We start from the raw sequence: 20,187 nt of genomic DNA, 5'->3' as shown, positions 1-20,187 counted from the left end.
GGTCCCATTCTGTGAGCTTGTGTGGCCTACCAATTCGCAGCTGAGCCGTTGTTGCTCCAAGACGTTTCCACGTCACCATAACAGCACTTTTGACCGGGGCAGCTCTAGCAGGGCAGAAATTTTACAAACTGATTTGTTGAAAAGTTGGCATCCTATGACAGTACCACTTTGAAAGTCACTGAGCTCTTCAGTAAAGCCATTCTACTGTCAATGTTTGTCTGTGGAGATTTCATGGTTGTGTGCTCGATTTTATACACCTGTCAGCAACGGGTGTGGCTGAAATAGCCGAATCCGCTAATTTGAAGTGGTGTCCACATGCTTTGTATGGTGTATACACTGATTATACAAAACATTAGGAACACCTACTCTTTCCATGACATAGACTGACAAGGTGAATCCAGGTGAAAGCTATGATCCTTTAATGATGTCACTTGTTAAATCCACTTAAATCAGCGTAGATGAAGGGAAGGAGAAAGGTTAAAGAAGGATTTTTAAGCCTTGAGACAATGAAGACATGTATTGTGTATGTGTGCAATTCAAATGGTGAATGGGAAAAACTAAATATTTACGTTCCTTTGAACGGGGTATGGCAGTAGGTGCCAGGCGCATCGGTTTGAGTGTGTCAAGAACTGCACCTCTACTGGGTTTTTCACACTCAACAGTTTCCCGTCTGTATCAAGAATGGTCAACCACTCAAAGAACTGTGGGAAGGATGCATCGGCGTCAACATGGGCCAGCATCCCTGTGGAACGCTTTCGACACCTTGTAGAGTCTATTCCCCGAATTAATTGAGGCTTTTCTGAGGGTGCAAGTCAATATTAGGAAGGTGTTCCTAATGTTTGTACACTCAGTTTATGTAAACATAACTGGTACCATAGAATCTGTCGGGAAGGAATGGGGTAATGAGCAGCAGTAGCTCCGGTGTTTAGGTTTTCGTCACTGGTTATTTGGACGTATCAAGGTTGGGTGAAGGGTCTTAAACTGGGGGCGGGGTCTTGGCTGCGAATTTTCCATTTGCGAGGATGTAATCTTTGTGGACAATACCTTTTTTTACACATATGCCCCCAGACCTTAATCGAGAATCTGACAAAATTACACAATATTTTAGTTCTGGGTTAACCAAGATTATAGCAAACCAAGTTTTTTTTATTACGTTTCCTTGCTTCACTTCTTCCTTAAACCGTTTGACAGAGGAAAATGTCCGGTCAGAGTCATGACATCTATTACAGTATTATACAGTCTAGTGAGAGTCTGTGGAGTAAGTAGGGTGAGAGTTGACCTGGTATTATATGGGCACCAACCCGAGGAAGAGGGATCTCCTGATCTCTGCAAAATTGATTTTTTTTTCACCTTTATTTAACCAGGTACGCCAATTGAGAACAAGTTCTCATTTACAACTGCGACCTGGCCAAGATAAATTAAAGCAGTGCGACAAAAACAACAACATAGAGTTACACATAAACAAACGTACAGTCAATAACACAACAGAAAAATATATGTACAGTGTGTGAAAACATAGAAGAGTAGGGAGGTAAGGCAATAAATAGGCCATAGAGGCAAAATAATTACGATTTCGCATTAACACTGGAGTGATAGATGTGCAGATGATAATGTGCAAGTAGAGATACTGGGGTGCAAAAGTGCAAGAGGATAAATAACAATATGGGGATGAGGTAGATGGGTGTGCTATTTACAGATTGGCTGTGTACAGGTACAGTTATTGGTAAGCTGCTCTGACAGCTGATGCTGAAAGTTAGAGAGGGAGATATAAGACTCCAGCTTCAGTGATTTTTGCAATTCGTTCCAGTCATTGGCAGCATTAGAACTGGAAGGAAAGGCGGCGAAAGGAGGTGTTGGCTTTGGGGATGACCAGTGAAATATACCTGCTGGAGCGCGTGCTATGTGTGGGTGCTGCTTTGGTGACCAGTGAGCTGAGATAAGGCAGGGTTTTACCTAGCAAAGACTTATAGATGACCTGGAACCAGTGGGTTTGGCATAATTCAAGGCATAATGTAGACAAGGGTATGGTTAGATGTGAGTACAGTGGTGGTAAACTTAGGCATTGAGTGACGATGAGAGAGGTTTGTCTCTAGAGGCACCAGTTAAGCCAGGTGAGATCACCGAATGTGTGGGGGGTGGAACAAAGGGCTATCTAAGACATATTGGACAGGGCTAGGGGCTCTACAGTGAAATAAGACAATAATCACTAACCAAAACAGCAATAGACAAGGCATATTGACATTAGGGAGAGGCATGTGTAGCCCAGTTATCGTAGGGTCCAAAGAGTAGCACTAGATGAGTCAGGGAGCCAATTTTGTAGTTGCTGCTACGCTAGGCAAGCTGGAGACACGGCGATTCAGACAGCTAGCGGGCCGGGGATAGCAGATGAGCATCCGGCGACTTCGCAACGGAAGAGCCTGTTGAAACCACCTCGGACGGTTACGTCAGCAGACCAGTCGTGATGCATCGGCGGGGCTCCGTGTTAGCAGTAAAGGGTCCAGGCCAATTTGCAAGAGGTTTTGTAGCCCAAGAATTGGCTGGTGGACCTCTTTGGCTAGCCGGGAGATGGGCCTAGCTCTGGGCTAGGTCCAGGCTAACTGGTGCTTGCTTCGGGACGGAGACGTTAGCCAGGAGTAGCCACTCGGATAGCAGCTAGCTAACTGTGATGAACCGATGTAAAGGTTCAGAGCTTGCGGTAGGAATCCGGAGATGTGGTAGAGAAAAAGCAGTCAGACATGCTCTGAGTTGATATCGCCTTGCTCAGACTGGCAGGAATTGACTGGGTTGAGGCTGGCTGATGTCCGAGTTAACGGTGAGGACCGCTAGCAGTGGCTAACTGACTACTAGCTAGTAGCTAGTTAGCTGGCTAGCTTCTGATCGGGGTTCTGGTTCTAAAGTATAAAAATAGCAGATCCGTACCACATTGGGTACGGGTTGCATGAGAGTATATTCAGTCCGTAGATGGAAGGTGAGATTAAAATATATATAAAATATATACGAAGAAAACTATATAAACAAGGGACAGGACGGGACAAGACAAGAACACACGTCCGACTGCTATTCAATCTTGGATTCAAGTTACGGGCTCCTGTTCTATTGTTTTGGGGTCTTTAATCTTAATCAATATTTTCTCCAACTATCTCTTTTCCAGACCCCATCTACCCAATGCTGAACTTCGCAGGTTGCTACGTGAATGGGGAGATCCTAGCACACGGAGACCACTGGCGTGAGGATGACTGTACGTTCTGCCAGTGTGTGAGTGGTGACTCCCGGTGTGTGGCCGCTGCTTGTGGGCACAGCTGCCTCAACCCAGTGACTGTACCCGGAGAGTGCTGTCCAGTGTGTGAGGGTAAGTGTGTATGCGTGTGTGTGCGTGTGTGTGCGTGCGTGTGCGTGCGTGTGCGTGCGTGTGCGTGCGTGTGCGTGTGTGTGTGTGTGTGTGTGTGTGTGTGTGTGTGTGTGTGTGTGTGTGTGTGTGTGTGTGTGTGTGTGTAAGGAGAGCAACACACACCGCCACCTGACATGCCCTCTCACCTCAACCTGTCTGTCTCTGTTTGTGTCTGTCTCATTGCCTCTGTCTGGTTGCATCTCCTAGTATGTCTCTACTCAGTTGTTGTCTAATTCTATCTCTCATGCTAGCTGTGCCTGTTTCTATCTCTTTCTCTTTTTTACTTTCTCTCTGTCTACATTTTTTGCCTCTTTCTCTCAGCTTAAGTTTCAGTTTGTCTGCTTCTCTGTCTCTCGCTTTTTCTCTCTCCACATTACCCCTGTCTCTCTCTGCCGTTGTGTATTGTACATTTTATGTTTATTTGTCTTTTAGCCATATGGACCTGTCTATGTGTCTGTATGTTTTATCTACTTGACAGTGCAGTGTGACTCAGTGGACAGACAGATTCTACTGTTAACGTCTTTGTTTACTCCCTGGTAAAAATCCAAACATCCAAATAATCAGATAATAGCAGTAGAACAGTAGTCTGTGAAGGGCTCCTAATCAGGCCGACCAGGGAAATCTAGGGAAATCCAGGCACATCTATTTGAAGCTGAGCAGAATGGCATCATTTCAGTTAGCAGGGGCGTGCCTCAGCTCCTCTACCGCTGGTGTCATACAGCAGCAATCTGCATACAAACGGTGACACACAAATCTTCCCTGGTGTTCTTTTCCCCCAACATGCACTGCTTTAGTTTCATCATGCATGTGTATCAGAATACCACATTACCTCCTTTATTCTCATATTGGTTTGGGAAGACCACACTGGGGACTTAGGTTGCTGCTTGTTGCTCGTTTGTCTGGTTAGTGGAAGCAGTGAGCTTAGCGGCTTACAGAATCATAATCTTTTATTAGGCAAGTCTGAATTATGGATTTTTGTAAAGCTATCTGGGGAAGTTGTTGTGTTATCTTTCTAAGGTTCTCTCTGGCTTCCTATCACTGATGAGATTACATCTAAGGTTCAAAGGGCTAGCGCAGTGTAGTATGCTGCCTGTTTCTATATCACACACACCCACACACAAGCATATATTGGATCGATGGTACTGTAGGTGAAGATCTTGGTTGATTATAGTCTATTTTACCTTTGTAGCCAAGTACCACGTTTGTAATACAGTATAACCCCTTATCTAATGTATACCAGGAACACTATCTATGGACTAAGCACTGTGTCAAATGGCCTATTACCAAACGTATATAGGTGTTTAAAAATGTCTTTAATCATAACCAGTCAAAACATCGTAGGGGGAAGTCATGATGAAACAAATCTTCCAGAGTCAGCAAATGCCAAAATCAGTGATGCAAGATATGGATACATTGTTTTTGTAATGTTAGGTATTACTGCACTGTTGGAGCTAGAAACGCATGCATTTCCCTGCATATGCAATAACATCTGCAAATATGTGTGACCAATACACTTTGATTTGATTGTTACAGCTTAACATTGTTAACCCCTATTAGCATTAGCATACTCTCAATACTGTGGCCTTGAATGCTTGACTTACCGCACAGTAACTTGAAGGATATATCTGCTGTGATAAATAGTATTTGTATTTAGATGAGTTGGACTCTATCATGCAGTGAGTCAGTGGATGGATGATCTGACAGGGACCAACAGGGGAATTAGTAAATGAATCGCATAACATTAATGAGACAGATGAATATTTCCCACTTACTCCACTTCTCCCTCCAATTAAACAGTCCAATATTAGACTATCAAAGCATTTTAAAACAAAAGCAATGACTAACAAGGAATTTAAAATTAGCAACATAATATATTACAAGCTCAACCCAGTGGATTTGTGGTGAGTTTTGTTTTGTAATCAGGATGCAAAGATCTCCACTTAGTTAGCTAGTTTCACTGGCCTGGGGTCATTTCCACTCCTGTGTCTGCAATAATGTGTTCCTGGGGTGGGTGGAGGGAGGGAAGGGAGGGGGGGAGGGAGGGATGGGAAGGGAGAGAGGAGGGCAGTGACCCATGCCATGTCTTAATGCCTGCAGGTCCCGTTGCCTCTACCCCATGGTGAGCACGCTCACCCCCACCACCTTCCATTAAGTTTTTATGTGCCTGTCTGCCTCTGAAGAGATTATGTGTTTTTTTGACTGACCGAGCCTCATACCTAGAGAGGGAGAGGCAGGTAGGGTCACCATGTTGTCCCCAGTCCTCCCACGCTAACCCAATCGTCACTTGCCTGGCCATGCACTTTGAACGGTAATATGAATAATAACAGATCATATGTATTTATGCATTTATAGACCGTATTTTATTTCTGTATTATGTAAAATAGGTGAAATAAGCTCAAAATGGTTCACTCAATACTACTATTTCACAGTAGGCACACTATTTGTGTTGCTGATAATGATTTTTTTGTGTTTTCTGTCCTCCTTATTCGAGCAATATGTTTCCAGGGTTTTTCAGATCAAAGCTGAGATAGATAGGTGGGCTCACACACATTTACAGCCATTACATTTACTGATAGGAGTTTGGGGAATGGAATCCCTATGGGGCATAATGTTTTTTGTCACTAGGATAGGTTTGGCTTTGATTGACTTCTAATTAACAATGTTTTAAGGGAAATGAAAAATAAATATAATTGCAAAATGTGATTTCTCCCAAACACCTATTCATATTTGTATTCCATTAATGGATGGGATGAGTTTTTGTATTATACTGTAAGATGGGTTTCACCATCTGTGCTATTGGGGATATTGACCATTGTGTCTTGGTGGGGGACGTGAGAGATACTCTATGAGAGATATGCTATGATGACAGGGAGCAGCAGAGTTTAATGCATGCCCTCACATCGTTATCCCTCTCATGACCTTACTCTGCCTCCTCAACAAAAACTCCTGACATTGGTGATATGTAGCAGGCTACCCTTAATAGATATCCCACACTTCTCACTGGTTAGGGCCTCAAACTTATTTCACTGCCATCTAGAATCATCTGAGAAACAATGAATGGGATTGCCTCATCTATTTACCATATCAAATATTACTCAAACACTTTTACAATGTTTTTTTGATTTACACCAATGTAGTCACCAACTTGCAGTGTTGATTTAAGACATGCAGTTGTTGCCTGTTAGAGCCCATCAGCTTTAAACCTGAGGCTGGGTCAGTCAGTGTGAGCTGTGGGACTAGACCTCTGTGTGTACTGGGTCTGGACCTCTGTGTGTACTGGGTCTGGACCTCTGTGTGTACTGGTTCTGGGCCTCTGTGTGTACTGGGTCTGGACCTCTGTGTGTACTGTGTCTGGATCTCTGTGTGTACTGGGTCTGGACCTCTGTGTGTACTGGTTCTGGGCCTCTGTGTGTACTGGGTCTGGACCTCTGTGTGTACTGTGTCTGGGCCTCTGTGTGTACTGGTTCTGGGCCTCTGTGTGTGTACTGGGTCTGGGCCTCTGTGTACTGGTTCTGGGCCTCTGTGTGTACTGGGTCTGGTCCTATGTGTGTACTGGGTCTGGACCTCTGTGTGTACTGGGTCTGGTCCTATGTGTGTACTGGGTCTGGACCTCTGTGTACTGGGTCTCGACCTCTGTGTGTACTGGGTCTGGACCTCTGTGTGTACTGGGTCTGGACCTCTGTGTGTACTGGGTCTGGACCTCTGTGTGTACTGGGTCTGGGCCTCTGTGTGTACTGGGTCTGGACCTCTGTGTGTACTGGGTCTAGACCTCTGTGTGTACTGGGTCTGGACCTCTGTGTGTACTGGGTCTGGACCTCTGTGTGTACTGGTTCTGGGCCTCTGTGTGTACTGGGTCTGGTCCTATGTGTGTACTGGGTCTGGACCTCTGTGTGTACTGGGTCTGGTCCTATGTGTGTACTGGGTCTGGACCTCTGTGTACTGGGTCTGGACCTCTGTGTGTACTGGGTCTGGACCTCTGTGTGTACTGGGTCTGGACCTCTGTGTGTACTGGGTCTGGGCCTCTGTGTGTACTGGGTCTGGACCTCTGTGTGTACTGGGTCTGGACCTCTGTGTGTACTGGGTCTGGACCTCTGTGTGTACTGGGTCTGGACCTCTGTGTGTACTGGGTCTGGACCTCTGTGTGTACTGGGTCTGGACCTCTGTGTGTACTGGGTCTGGGCCTCTGTGTGTACTGGGTCTGGACCTCTGTGTGTACTGGGTCTGGACCTCTGTGTGTACTGGGTCTGGACCTCTGTGTGTACTGGGTCTGGGCCTCTGTGTGTACTGGGTCTGGACCTCTGTGTGTACTGGGTCTGGGCCTCTGTGTACTGGGTCTGGGCCTCTGTGTGTACTGGGTCTGGACCTCTGTGTGTACTGGGTCTGGGCCTCGGTGTGTACTGTGTCTGGACCTCTGTGTGTACTGTGTCTGGACCTCTGTGTGTACTGGGTCTGGTCCTATGTGTGTACTGGGTCTGGACCTCTCTGTGTACTGGGTCTGGGCCTCTGTGTACTGGGTCTGGACCTCTGTGTGTACTGTGTCTGGACCTCTGTGTGTACTGGGTCTGGGCCTCTGTGTGTACTGGGTCTGGGCCTCGGTGTGTACTGTGTCTGGGCCTCTGGGAACAACCAGGTAAACACAAGCCAGGTCCTGCCACTGTCACCCCTGACCTTGTACCTCCCAGCCAGTAGACACACACACACCCCTGCCCTTGTCCCAGCGGCCCCAGGGAACACGGCCTTGTGCTCCCGGCAGCTTCATTTAGCTCCTCCACAGTCAGGCCAGCTCTTTATGCATTTTTATTTCATAATTATTATTTGTTAGGAGAGGTGGTTTCCTCAATATGACACTCCCTTTATGTCAGGGTGGGTATTGTACCAGATGCACTATGTGTAGTTAAGCAAATGAAGGCTATCATATTAGGATGAAGCCTTCTGGAAGCCTCTGCGATACTTAATGCTGCATAACTTATAGCGGAATCCCACCTCAACAGGTGTGTGTGCTTTGTGTGTGTGTGTGTGTGTGTGTGTTTTGTAACTGTTTGTGTGTATAGTCTTTTACCATGCCTCTGCTACTGTAGCCACTAGGCTGTTGTCAGCCCGCCAACCAATTGTTTGTTAATAGGGATACCTTGTTTTAGCCCTAGTTTTTAGCTAGTTAATGAAATCAGAGAGAGAGTGCTCATTTTTTAATCATAACATCTAAAAGTCTTGAAATAAATGAATGGAGGTGTTCGTCAGAGACAAATAACCTTGAGAGGAAAGCAGATGGGGGGAAAATGGTTTTATAATTTTGTTACTTTTATCTGCTGGGGCTTAATTAAATGTGCAAGTCCAGAATAACTGGTACTGCGTTGTTTTCAGAAAGACCTACTCTCCCTCCCTACCTGGCCATTTTGTGTTTACCAGGAATTCATTCATCACAAAGTGACCCCAAATTGTCAGCAACAATTTTGTTTTGCCTATGTTTAATGAAATGTTTCTCTCTATAGGCTACTATCTATTTACTTTTAAATGGTTTCCAATAGATTGAGCATTGTTATTATTAGCATTATCAGTATGTTTTATTTCTACTACTTATGTTGTGCATCATTTCATTCATAGTCTCTGGTGATGGACTACCCAGCAAACCAAAATTGGTTCTGTGAACGTTCCCAGAACATTCATTAGGTTGTCCCAAAAGTTCTAAAAACAAACAAAAAACTGTCCAGTTGTGCTGATGATAACACCATTTTTGTATAAAACATTCAACTGATGTTGCAAGAATGTCCCCAGAAGACATTTTGTTCTAACATTACCTAGAAATCAAATAAGATCCTTAGGGGAATGTTCTGTGGGGGTTGTTACAGATTTACATTTTAGTCATTTAGCAGAAGCTCTTATCCAGAGCGACTTACATCTTAAAGTGCATTCATCTTAAAGGAAAACCACCCAAAAACAATATTTTGGTATTTGTTTCATTAGTACATTGTTAATTAATATAGTCCCAAAATGTTTTTCATGTCAGCAATCAGTTTTCAAGATATATAACTTGAAGAGGTAGGGAGGGTTTCAGATGTTTTCAGAAGATTGGCAGGGACTCTACTGTCCTAGCTTCTGGGGGAAGCTGGTTCCACCATTGGGGTGCCAGGGCAGAGAAGAGCTTGGACTGGGATGAGCGGGAGGGGTGAAAGGGCCAACAGACCAGAGGTGGCAGAACAGAGTGCTCGGGTTGGTGTAGGAGCGGGGTAACATGGGAAAACTTGGGAAGGTTGAACACCAGGCGGGCTGCAGCCTTCTGGATAAGTTGCAGGGTTTAGATGTCACAAGCGAGTACCCCAGCCAACAGTGAGTTTCAGTAGTCCAGATGGGAGATGACAATTGCCTGGATTAGGACCTTCACCGCTTCCTGTGTGATGTAGAATTGTACTCTTAGGATGTTGTAGAGCATGAACCTGCAGGAGAAAGTCACAGGTTTGAGGCAGAAAACAACAGGGTGTTGTCCAGGATCACGCCAAGGTTCTTTTCACTCTTGGAGGGGGACACCGTGGAGAGAGGTCTTGGAGCGGGCAGGCCTTCCCCGGGAGGAAGAGTAGCTCCAGCTTATCAAGGTTGATCTTGAGGTGGGGATTTTTTGGGGGTATTTTATTATTTTATATGGATCCCCATTCGCTGTTACAACATCCAAGCTGAGATATCTGCCAGACATGCAGAGATGTGTCGCCACCTGGGTGTCAGAAGGAGGGAAGGAGAAAAGTAGTTGAGTGTCACCTGCATAGCAATGATAGGAGAGACCATGTGAGGATATAACAGACCCTGGTGACTTGGTGTAGAGAGAGAAGAGGAGAGGGCCTTGATCCGAGCGCTGGGGGACACCAGCAGTGAAAGTACATGGTGCAGACACAGATCCTCTCCATGTCACCTGGTAGAAGTGGCCTGCCAGGTAGGATGCAATCCAAGAGTGTGCAGAGCCTGAGATGCCCATCCCTGAGAGGGTGGAAAGGAGGATCTGATGGTTCACAGTGTCGAAGGCAGGGGATAGATCTAGGATAAGAACAGAGGAGAGAGAGTCAGCTTTGGCAGTGCGGAGAGCCTCTGTGACACAGAGAAGAGCAGTCAATCTTGAAGCCTGACTGATTAGGGTCAGGAAGATTGTTCTGAGAGAGATAGTGAGAGAATTGGTCAGAGACAGCACGCTCAAGTTTGTGGGGGGAAAAATTAAAAAGGGATACCGGTCTGTAGTTTTTGACGTCAGAGGAGTTGAGGGTTTCTTGACATTTTGAAGTCAGATGGGACGCAGCCAGTGGTCAGGGATAAGTTGATAAGGGAAGTGAGGAATGGGAGAAGGTCTCCAGAGATGGTCTGTAGAAGAGAGGAGGGGATCAGGTCGAGTGGGCAGGTTGTCGGGAAGCCAAACCTCACAGCATTTCATCTGGAGAGAGAGAGGGGAGAAAGTTAGTTAAGTGCGAGTGGAATCAGTGCTCAATTGGCTGGGCGAATGAGGAGTGGATGTCATCAATCTTCTTTTCAAAGTGCTTGACAAAGATGTCCGCAGAGAGGAAGGAAGGAGGGGGTGGAGGATTAAGGAGGGAGGAGAAGGGGGAAAGAGTTTCCTAGGGTTAGAGGCAGAAGCTTGATATGTAGAGTGATAGAAAGTGGCTTTAGCAGCGCATTCAGAGGAAGAAAAGGTAGAGAGGAGGTAGTGAAAGGATGAAAGGTCCTCCGGAAGTTTGGTTTTCCTCCATTTTTGCTCAGCTGCCTGCAGCCCTCTTCTGTAAGCTTGATGAGTCACTCAGTCACGGAGCAGATGGGGAGTGCCTAGCCGGCCAGGAGTAAAGGGGATACGGAAAGGGAAGAGAGTTGGGTCGAAGATGGCAAAATCAGGAGACAGGAGGGAGAAGGATTTATCAGAAGAGACAGATGATAGAACAGAAGAGGAGAGAGTAGTGGGAGAGAATGTATGCACTCACTACTGTAAGTAGCTCTCGATAAGAGTGTCCGCTAACTTACTAAAATGTAAAATGTAAATGAGAGTGAAGATTGCAATGGCGCATGACAATCTGGGTATGTGCTGAGTGGCGAGGGTTGGAAGAGAGGGAGACGGGAATGTTCCCAGTTTGCTGGGTAGACTGTCCAGTGCACATGTGATTTGGTTCTGGGTTCTGAGATGAAGAAGCAGCAGTTACTCACTGGTGTCTCCTCTGACCTTGACTGTTCTCCCCGTAACTCTTCCTGGCCACCTCCTCCCCACCTCCACCTGTCGTCCTCCTACCTCCTCCTGGCCACCTCGTCCCCACCTCCACCTGTCGTCCTCCTACCTCCTCCTGGCCACCTCCTCCCCACCTCCACCTGTCGTCCTCCTACCTCCTCCTGGCCACCTCCTCCCCACCTCCACCTGTCGTCCTCCTACCTCCTCCTGGCCACCTCCTCCCCAACTCCACCGGTCGTCCTCCTACCTCCTCCTGGCCACCTCCTCCCCACCTCCACCGGTCGTCCTCCTACCTCCTCCTGGCCACCTCCTCCCACCTCCCTTCTCCTGTCCTCCTCCCCACCTCTCTTTTCCTGTCCTCCTCCACACCTAACTTCTCCTGTCCTCCTCCCCACCTCCCTTCTCCTGTCCTCCTCCCCACCTCTCTTTTCCTGTCCTCCTCCACACCTAACTTCTCCTGTCCTCCTCCACATCTCCCTTCTCCTGTCCTCCTCCCCACCTCTCTGCCCCTGTCCTACACCTCCTATGATCCTCCTCCTCCCTACCTCCTCCTGTCCTATTCCTAACCTCTTTCCCATGTCCTCCTCCCCACTCCTTCTTTGACTTCCTGGTCTGGTCTCCTCTACAAGCCTTGTACAACCCTCGTCATATTTATCATCACAGCACAGCACTGGTCCTGGCCCTGTGCTCAGCAGAGAGGAGATCCATACAGCAGATAGCAGCCAACCAGGCAGGGTGACAGGCATCAGGCAGGAACTTGTCAAAGCTGTCATAACTAAACCTTGTGCTGGTGTCCATGACTGTGAAATATGGTGAGCCAGCACCCTACGATATGATATTAAATGCTGTATATGGATTGAAATACACTGATTGAAATACACTGAACTGAAATGTAGACACTTCATTTTAAGAGATACACTGAACAAAAATATAAACGAGTCATGCAACAATTTCAACGATTTTACTGAGTTACAGTTCATTAAGGAAATCTGTCCATTAAAATCAATGAAATAGGCCCTAATCTATGGATTTCACATGACTGGGCAGGGGCGCAGCCATGGGTAGGCCTGGGAGGGCATAGGCCTACCCACTGGGGAGCCAGGCCCAGCCAATCAGAAAAGCTTTTTCCACCAAAAAAGGTCTTTATTACAGACAGAAATACTCCTCAGTTTTATCAGCTGTCCGGGTGGCTGGTCTCAGACGATCCCGCAGATGAAGAAGCGGGATGTGGAGGTCCTGGGCTGGTGTGGTTACACGTGGTCTGTGGTTGTGAGGCCTGTTGAATGTACTGCCAAATTCTCAAAAATTAAGTTGGAGGCTGCTTATGGTAGACCAATCAACATTGAATTCTCTGTCTCTGGTGGACATTCCTGCAGGCAGCATGCCAATAGATCGCTCCCTCAAAACTTGAGACATCTTTGGCGTTTTAGAGTGGCCTTTCATTGTCCCCAACACAAGGTGCACCTGTGTAATGATCATGCTGTTTAATCAGCTTCTTGATATGCCACACCTGTCAGGTGGATGGATTTTCTTGGCAAAGAAGAAATGCCCACTGACAGGAATGGAAACTAATTTCTGCACAACATTTGAGAGAAATAAGCTTTTTTGGAATGGAACATTTCAGGGATCTTTTATTTAAGCTCATGAAACATCAATATTTTTCTGTAATGAGTCTGACATGAAGGATATACTGCTTTGTCTAGACTAGGCCCAAATCCCCATCATCAGTGTGAAGAAAAGACAGAGAAAAAGGGGGAGGAGGGTGGGGTGCCTTGTAAGAATTCACCGATAAGTAGGTAAACCACCACTACCTTCTGTATTATTGGCCAATGTGCAATCGTTAGAAAACAAACTGGACGATCTACGATTAAGAATATCCTACCAACAGGACATTAAAACCTCTCTAGGGTGCATGAGACGGTAGCGTCCCACCTCTTCAACAGCCAGTGAAACTGCAGGGCGCCAAATTCAAAACAACAGAAATCCCATAATTAAAATTCCTCAAACATACATGTATTTTACACCATTTTAAAGATACACTTGTTGTAAATCCAGCCACAGTGTCCGATTTCAGAAAGGCTTTACGACGAAAGCAAACGAAACGATTATGTTAGGTGAGTGCCTATTCACAGAATAACACAGCCATTTTTCCAGCCAAAGAGATGATTCACAAAAAGCTGAAATATAGATCAAATTAATCACTAACCTTTGATGATATTCATCAGATGACACTCATAGGACTTCATGTTACACAATACATGTATGTTTTGTTCGGTAAAGTTCATATTTATATCCAAAAATCTGAGTTTACATTGACGCCTTACGTTCAGAAGTTCCAAAACATCCTTTGATTTTGCAGAGAGCCACATCAATTTATAGGAATACTCATAATAAACATTGCTAAAAGATACAACTGTTATGTATGGAATTTTAGATGCCCTTCTCCCTAATGCAACCGCTGTGTCAGATTTCAAAAAAGCTTTACAGAAAAAGCAACCATACAATAATCTGAGTCGGCGCTCAGAGCCCAATCAAGACACAAATATATCCGCCATATTTTGCAGTCAACAGAAGTCAGAAATAACATTATAAACATTCACTTACCTTTGATGATCTTCATCAGAATGCACTCCCAGGAATCCCAGTTCCACAAAACATTTTTGTTTTGTTCGATAATGTCCATCATTTATGTCCAAATTCCTCCTTGTTGTTCTAGCGTTCAGTACACTTTCCAAACTCACGACAAGTCCAGCGGGCAAGTCCAGCGGAAAGTATGGACGAAAAGTTTAAAAAGTTATATTACAGTCCGTAAAAACATGACAAACGAAGAATTGAATCAATCTTTAGGATGTTTTTAACATAATTCTTCAATAATGTTCCAACGGGAGAATTAATTTGTCTTCAGAAGTGCGATGGAACAGAGCTCGCTCTCACATGAACGCGCATGGTCAGCGCATGTTCAGGTCATTGGTAGACCTTACTCAATCCCCTCTCATTCGGCCCCACGTCACAATAGAAGCATCAGACAAGGTTCTAAAGACTGTTGACATCTAGTGGAAGCCTTAGGAAGTGCAACATTACCAATAGCCTACTGTATCTTCAATAGGAGCTGAGTTGAAAATCGACCAACCTCAGATTTCCCACCTCCTGGTTGGATTTTTTCTCCAGTTTTTGCTTGCCATATGAGTTCTGTTATACTCACAGACAAATCAAACAGTTTTAGAAACTTCAGAGTGTTTTCTATCCAAATCTATAATATGCATATTCCAGCTTTTATGGCTTTGTAGCAGGCCGTTTACTCTGGGCATGCTTTTCATCCGGACGTGAAAATACTGCCCCCTAGAAGTTAAAAGCTGTAATATCTTATGTTTCACCGAGTCTTGGCTGAAAGACGACACGGATAATATAGAGCTGGCTGGCTTCTCTGTGCATTGGCAGGACAGAGCAGCTACGTCTGGTAAGACGGGGGGCGGGGGGGTGTGTCTATATGTCAATGACTGCTGTTGCGTGATGTCTAATATTAAAGAAGTCTTGAGGTATTGCTCGCCTGAGGTAAACTACCCCATGATGAGCTATAGACCCGTGCCTGGTGCCCCTGCACATTGACTCTGTACTGGTAGCCCCTGTATATAGCCTTGCTATTGTTATTTTACTGCTGCTCTTTAATTATTTGTTACTTTTATTTTATTTTATTTTTCTTAACTGCATTGTTGGTTAAGAGCTTGTAAGTAAGCATTTCACTGTAAGGTGTATTCAGCGCATGTGACAACTACAATTTGATTTGATTTAGACCACAATATCTACCAAGAGAGTTCTCATTCATATTATTCGTAGCCGTCTATTTACCACCACAAACTGATGCTGGCAATAAGACCGCACTAACCGAGCTGTATAAGGCCATAAACAAACAAGAAAATCCTCATCCAGAAGCGACGCTCCTAGTGGCCGGGACTTTAATGCAGAGGGTAGGTTGGTTGTGCCGTTATAATGGATATTAATTATTGCTCTCTGATATTACCCGCATTAATGGAAGGTATTGAGGGTTTGCAGAGAAATTGCTTTTGACTCTTATGACTCCTATGAGTATATTTGTGTTGAGGGTATGTATGCGTGCGTGCGTATGCATGTGTGTGTGAGCATCATATGCATGTGTTGAGTGGAGTTCCTGATTTGTCAGTGACTCACCTCCAGAGTGGTTTGTGTGATTTGTGTTCCTACAGAGCCCACCTACATTACTATGGCACCCCCTGCCTGTCAGTCACTAGAGAACTGCTCCCTGTCAGAGAAGCACTGCTTATACGGCTTCCAACTGGATCTGAACGGCTGTCGCACCTGCCACTGCAAGACACGTGAGTCCTGGGCCATATTCATTAGGGCACACAGTGGAATACGTTTTAAAATGTTTTCCAATGTAAAACGAAAATGAGTGTTTCTTATTGGACAAGTCCAGGTAGTGACCTCCCTGGTCTGGTCTGACGTCTCAGTCAGTCAAGCATATTATGCAAAATATGTATATTTTTTCTTCTGAACAGTTTGGTTTATATAGAGGAGAGAACTCGCCCTGAGCCAATGACATTGAGACATTGTTCTCTGGTGTTTTCTCTCACTGTCCTGAATGTCTGACTCTCGGTTAGAGGTCGACCGATTATGATTTTTCAACGCCGATACCGATACCAATTATTGGAGGACCAAAAAAGCCGATACCGATTAATCAGCTTCTTTTTTTTTTTTGTAATTTTGACAATTACAACAATACTGAATGAACACTTATTTTAACTTAATATAATACATCAAAAAAATCTATTTAGCCTCAAATAAATAATGAAACATGTTCAATTTGGTTTAAATAATGCAAAAACAAAGTGTTGGAGAAGAAAGTAAAAGTGCAATATGTGCCATGTAAGAAAGCTAACGTTTAAGTTCCTTGCTCAGAACATGAGAACATATGAAAGCTGGTGGTTCCTTTTAACATGAGTCTTCAATATTTCCAGGTAGGAAGTTTTAGGTTGTAGGTATTATAGGAATTATAGGACTATTTCTCTCTATGCCATTTGTATTTCATATACCTTTGACTATTGGATGTTTTTATAGGCACTTTAGTATTGCCAGTGTAACAGTATAGCTTCCATCCCTCTCCTCGCCGCTACCTGTGCTCGAACCAGGAACAAACACATCAACAACAGCCACCCTCGAAGCAGCGTTACCCATGCAGAGCAAGGGGAACAACCACTCCAAGTCTCAGAGCGAGTGACGTTTGAAACGCTATTAGCGCGCACCCCGCTAACTAGCTAGCCATTTCACATCGGTTACACTAGCCTAATCTCGGGAGTTGATAGGCTTGAAGTCATAAACAGCGCAATGCTTGAAGCATTGCGAAGAGCTGCTGGCAAAACGCACGAAAGTGCTGTTTGAATGAATGCTTACGAGCCTGCTGGTGCCTACCATCGCTCAGTCAGACTGCTCTATCAAATCATAGACTTAATTATAACATAATAACACACAGAAATACGAGCCTTAGGTCATTAATATGGTAGAATCCGGAAACTATCATCTCGTATTTCTTTCAGTGAAATACGGAACCGTTACGTATTTTATCTAACGGGTGGCATCCATAAGTCTAAATATTCCTGTTACATTGCACAACCTTCAATGTTATGTCATAATTACGTAAAATTCTGGCAAATTAGTTCGCAATGAGACCAGGCGGCCCAAACTGTTGCATATACACTGACTGCGTGCAATGAACGCAAGAGAAGTGACACAATTTCACGTAGTTAATATTGCCTGCTAACCTGGATTTCTTTTAGCTAAATATGCAGGTTTAAAAATACATACTTCTGTGTATTGATTTTAAGAAAGGCATTGATGTTTATGGTTAGGTACACGTTGGAGCAACGACAGTCCTTTTTCGCTAATGCGCACTGCATCGATTATATGCAACGCAGGACACGCTAGATAAACTAGTAATATCATCAACCATGTGTAGTTATAACTAGTGATTATGATTGATTGATTGTTTTTTATAAGACAAGTTTAATGCTAGCTAGCAACTTACCTTGGCTTCTTACTGCATTCGCGTAACAGGCGGGCTCCTCGTGAGGCAGGTGGTTAGAGCGATGGACTAGTTAACCGTAAGGTTGCAAGATTGAATCCCTGAGCTGACAAAGTAAAAATCTGTCATTCTGCCTCTGAACAAGGCAGTTAACCCACCGTTCCTTGGCTGTCATTGAAAATAAAAGTGTGTTCTTAAACTGACTTGCCGAGTTAAATAAAGGTGTAAAAAAAAAACATTAAAAAAATAGGCAAAATCGGCGTCCAAAATTACCGATTTCCGATTGCTATGAAAACTTGTAATCGGCCATTCCGATTAATCGGTCGACCTCTACTCTCGATATGAATATACCTGTCTGGGCCGTTATCAGACGTGGACCAAAGGCACTCAGAGGGCACACTGAAACATCCTGAAAGGGCTTTTAAAAACAAACAGGTTTTTGGTTTGTGTCCCTGCCTGTTAGAATATGATATGCTGCAAAGGGCATTATCATAAGTTATGACCTATGAGTTTCAATAAAAATCATAATTTGGAGTGTCTGCACCTCTAATCCATTGCCACAGGTCATAAAATAATAAGTGGACTTTTAGAACTATTACATTGCATTGTAGTTTTGGCCATATATTGAGCAGAGGAGGCTGGTGGTAGGAACTATAGAATGACAGGCTCATTGTAATGGCTGGAATGGAATAAATGGAAACCACATTTTTGACTCTGTTCCAAAGATCCATTCCAGCCATTACAATGTGTCCTGCTATAGCTCCTCCCACCAGCCTCCTCTGATAATGATGTCTGATGTGTCTATGTCCTTCCTACAGGAGAAGAGCTGTGCAGTGCTCTGATCTTTGTCTGTACCCTGAAGTGTCCCTTCGGCCTGCAGACAGATGCCCACGGCTGTGACGTGTGTCAGTGTCGCCCTAGGCCCAAAAAGTGCAAGGCTGTGGTCTGTGACAAGGCCTGCCCCTTCGGATTCATGTGAGAAAGCAATTCTCTCTCTCCCTTGCTCCCTCCTTCTCTCCCCTCCCTCCCTCACTCCCTCCATCCATCCATCCCTCGCTCTGTATATTGCTACCTCCCTATCTCCCCCTTCTCCCCCCTCCTTCCCTCCCTCCCTTTTCCTCTGTAATTCTCTCCCTCCATTTCCCCTTTCTTCCTTTCCTCCCTCCCTCTCCCAGTCTTACCGACACACTACCCACTCAGACACACTTAAAAAACAAAATGCCGATTCCCAGCTCATGCAATTATCATTTACTTTAAACTCCAACACTCCACGCTTTGAAATATGAAGCGATTTCAAATCTGCATCGTTTCAGAATAAATGAGCCCTACTTTGCCAGTCACTTTCAGACGTTAAAAAGCAGTAGAACTTCACGGAGACAGCTAGACAGATGGCCAATTGAAATTGAAATCGTGGCACCTTCAAACTTATGTCACAAATTACTCCAGTTACCTGCTTTGCCTGTTATGCTTAAGTGAGTTTTGCTCGTAAACTGACAAAATGATCCCTTTTTCCTTCTCCATAACTCATTTTGGCTAAACAGGCGTTGTGTGTAGAGTTGACAGTTTAATTAGCTCCACCCAGGTTACTGATTGGGTTTGCTGCTTGTGTTGCTGTTGCGCGTTGTACGGGATGGCCTCTGATAGTGAAACTGAAACGTTTAGCTTCCGGCCACTAGTACCATGCTTGTAAGCTCATCGCATCCCTCCCCGAATACTCTGATTGCCATTTACACAGAAATACATCAGGAAAGCAATGTATTACAGCTTTCACTAGGGAATCTTGTCTGCTGGTTAACAAGATATGAACACAGGCCTGGCACAAACGTGAACAAACACACAAATACACACAAACACACACAGATATATATAGATAGATAGCAATAATGGGTGATTTGAAAAGTTATAGTCAGTCGATCAATAATGTAACGAGTACTTTTGGGTGTCAGGGAAAATGTATGGAGTAAAAAGTATATTTATTTTATTTTGGAATGTAGTAAATGTTGCCAAATATATAAATAGTGAAGTACAGAAACCCTTAAATATTTAAGTAGTACTTTAAAGTATTTTTACACAATTGGTAGGGTTAGCAGTAGGGTTAGCAGATGTCATCGTGGCAAAGGGAGGCTACTTTGAAGAATCTCAAATATAAATATATTTTGATTTGTTTAACACTTTTTTGGTTACAACATGATTCCATATGTGTTATTTCATAGTGTTGATGTGTTCACTATTATTCTACAATGTAGAAAATAGTAACAATAAAGAAAAATCCTTGAATGAGTAGGTGTGTCCAAACTTTTGACTGGTACTGCATATATTTACAAAAAATATATATATGGGGGATTGGAAATTATGCAGACAATTACTTTGATGGAAGCTACAATCTATCTGCAATATTAAAGCTAAACCCCCCCCCCCCCCCCACACACACAACATAAATCAATTAATAAATACACGCACACACTTATAACGCCTAGGCTTGCTGTGCATAAACAAAAGCTTTCCTAGGGCAGTACAGTACTGTATAAGAATGGACAATTACAGCACATGCCCAACTGGCAT

At 44.4% G+C, this 20,187-nt stretch overlaps 1 protein-coding gene across 1 annotated transcript in view; it reads left to right on the top strand.

Annotated features, from left to right (window-relative positions):
- LOC129813065 (cysteine-rich motor neuron 1 protein-like) overlaps positions 1 to 20,187 on the top strand; it is a 190,717-nt gene that overhangs the window by 144,292 nt on the left and 26,238 nt on the right. The window contains exons 7-9 of the mRNA XM_055865219.1: positions 3,152 to 3,349; positions 15,794 to 15,922; positions 18,444 to 18,600. Coding sequence (XP_055721194.1) covers positions 3,152 to 3,349; positions 15,794 to 15,922; positions 18,444 to 18,600 — 484 coding nt within the window. The remainder of the gene's footprint in view (positions 1 to 3,151; positions 3,350 to 15,793; positions 15,923 to 18,443; positions 18,601 to 20,187) is intronic.

Source organism: Salvelinus fontinalis, chromosome 16 (genome assembly GCF_029448725.1).
Source record: "Salvelinus fontinalis isolate EN_2023a chromosome 16, ASM2944872v1, whole genome shotgun sequence".
NCBI classification, from domain to species: Eukaryota; Metazoa; Chordata; class Actinopteri; order Salmoniformes; family Salmonidae; genus Salvelinus; species Salvelinus fontinalis.
This window is presented reverse-complemented; position numbering and strand designations above follow the sequence as displayed.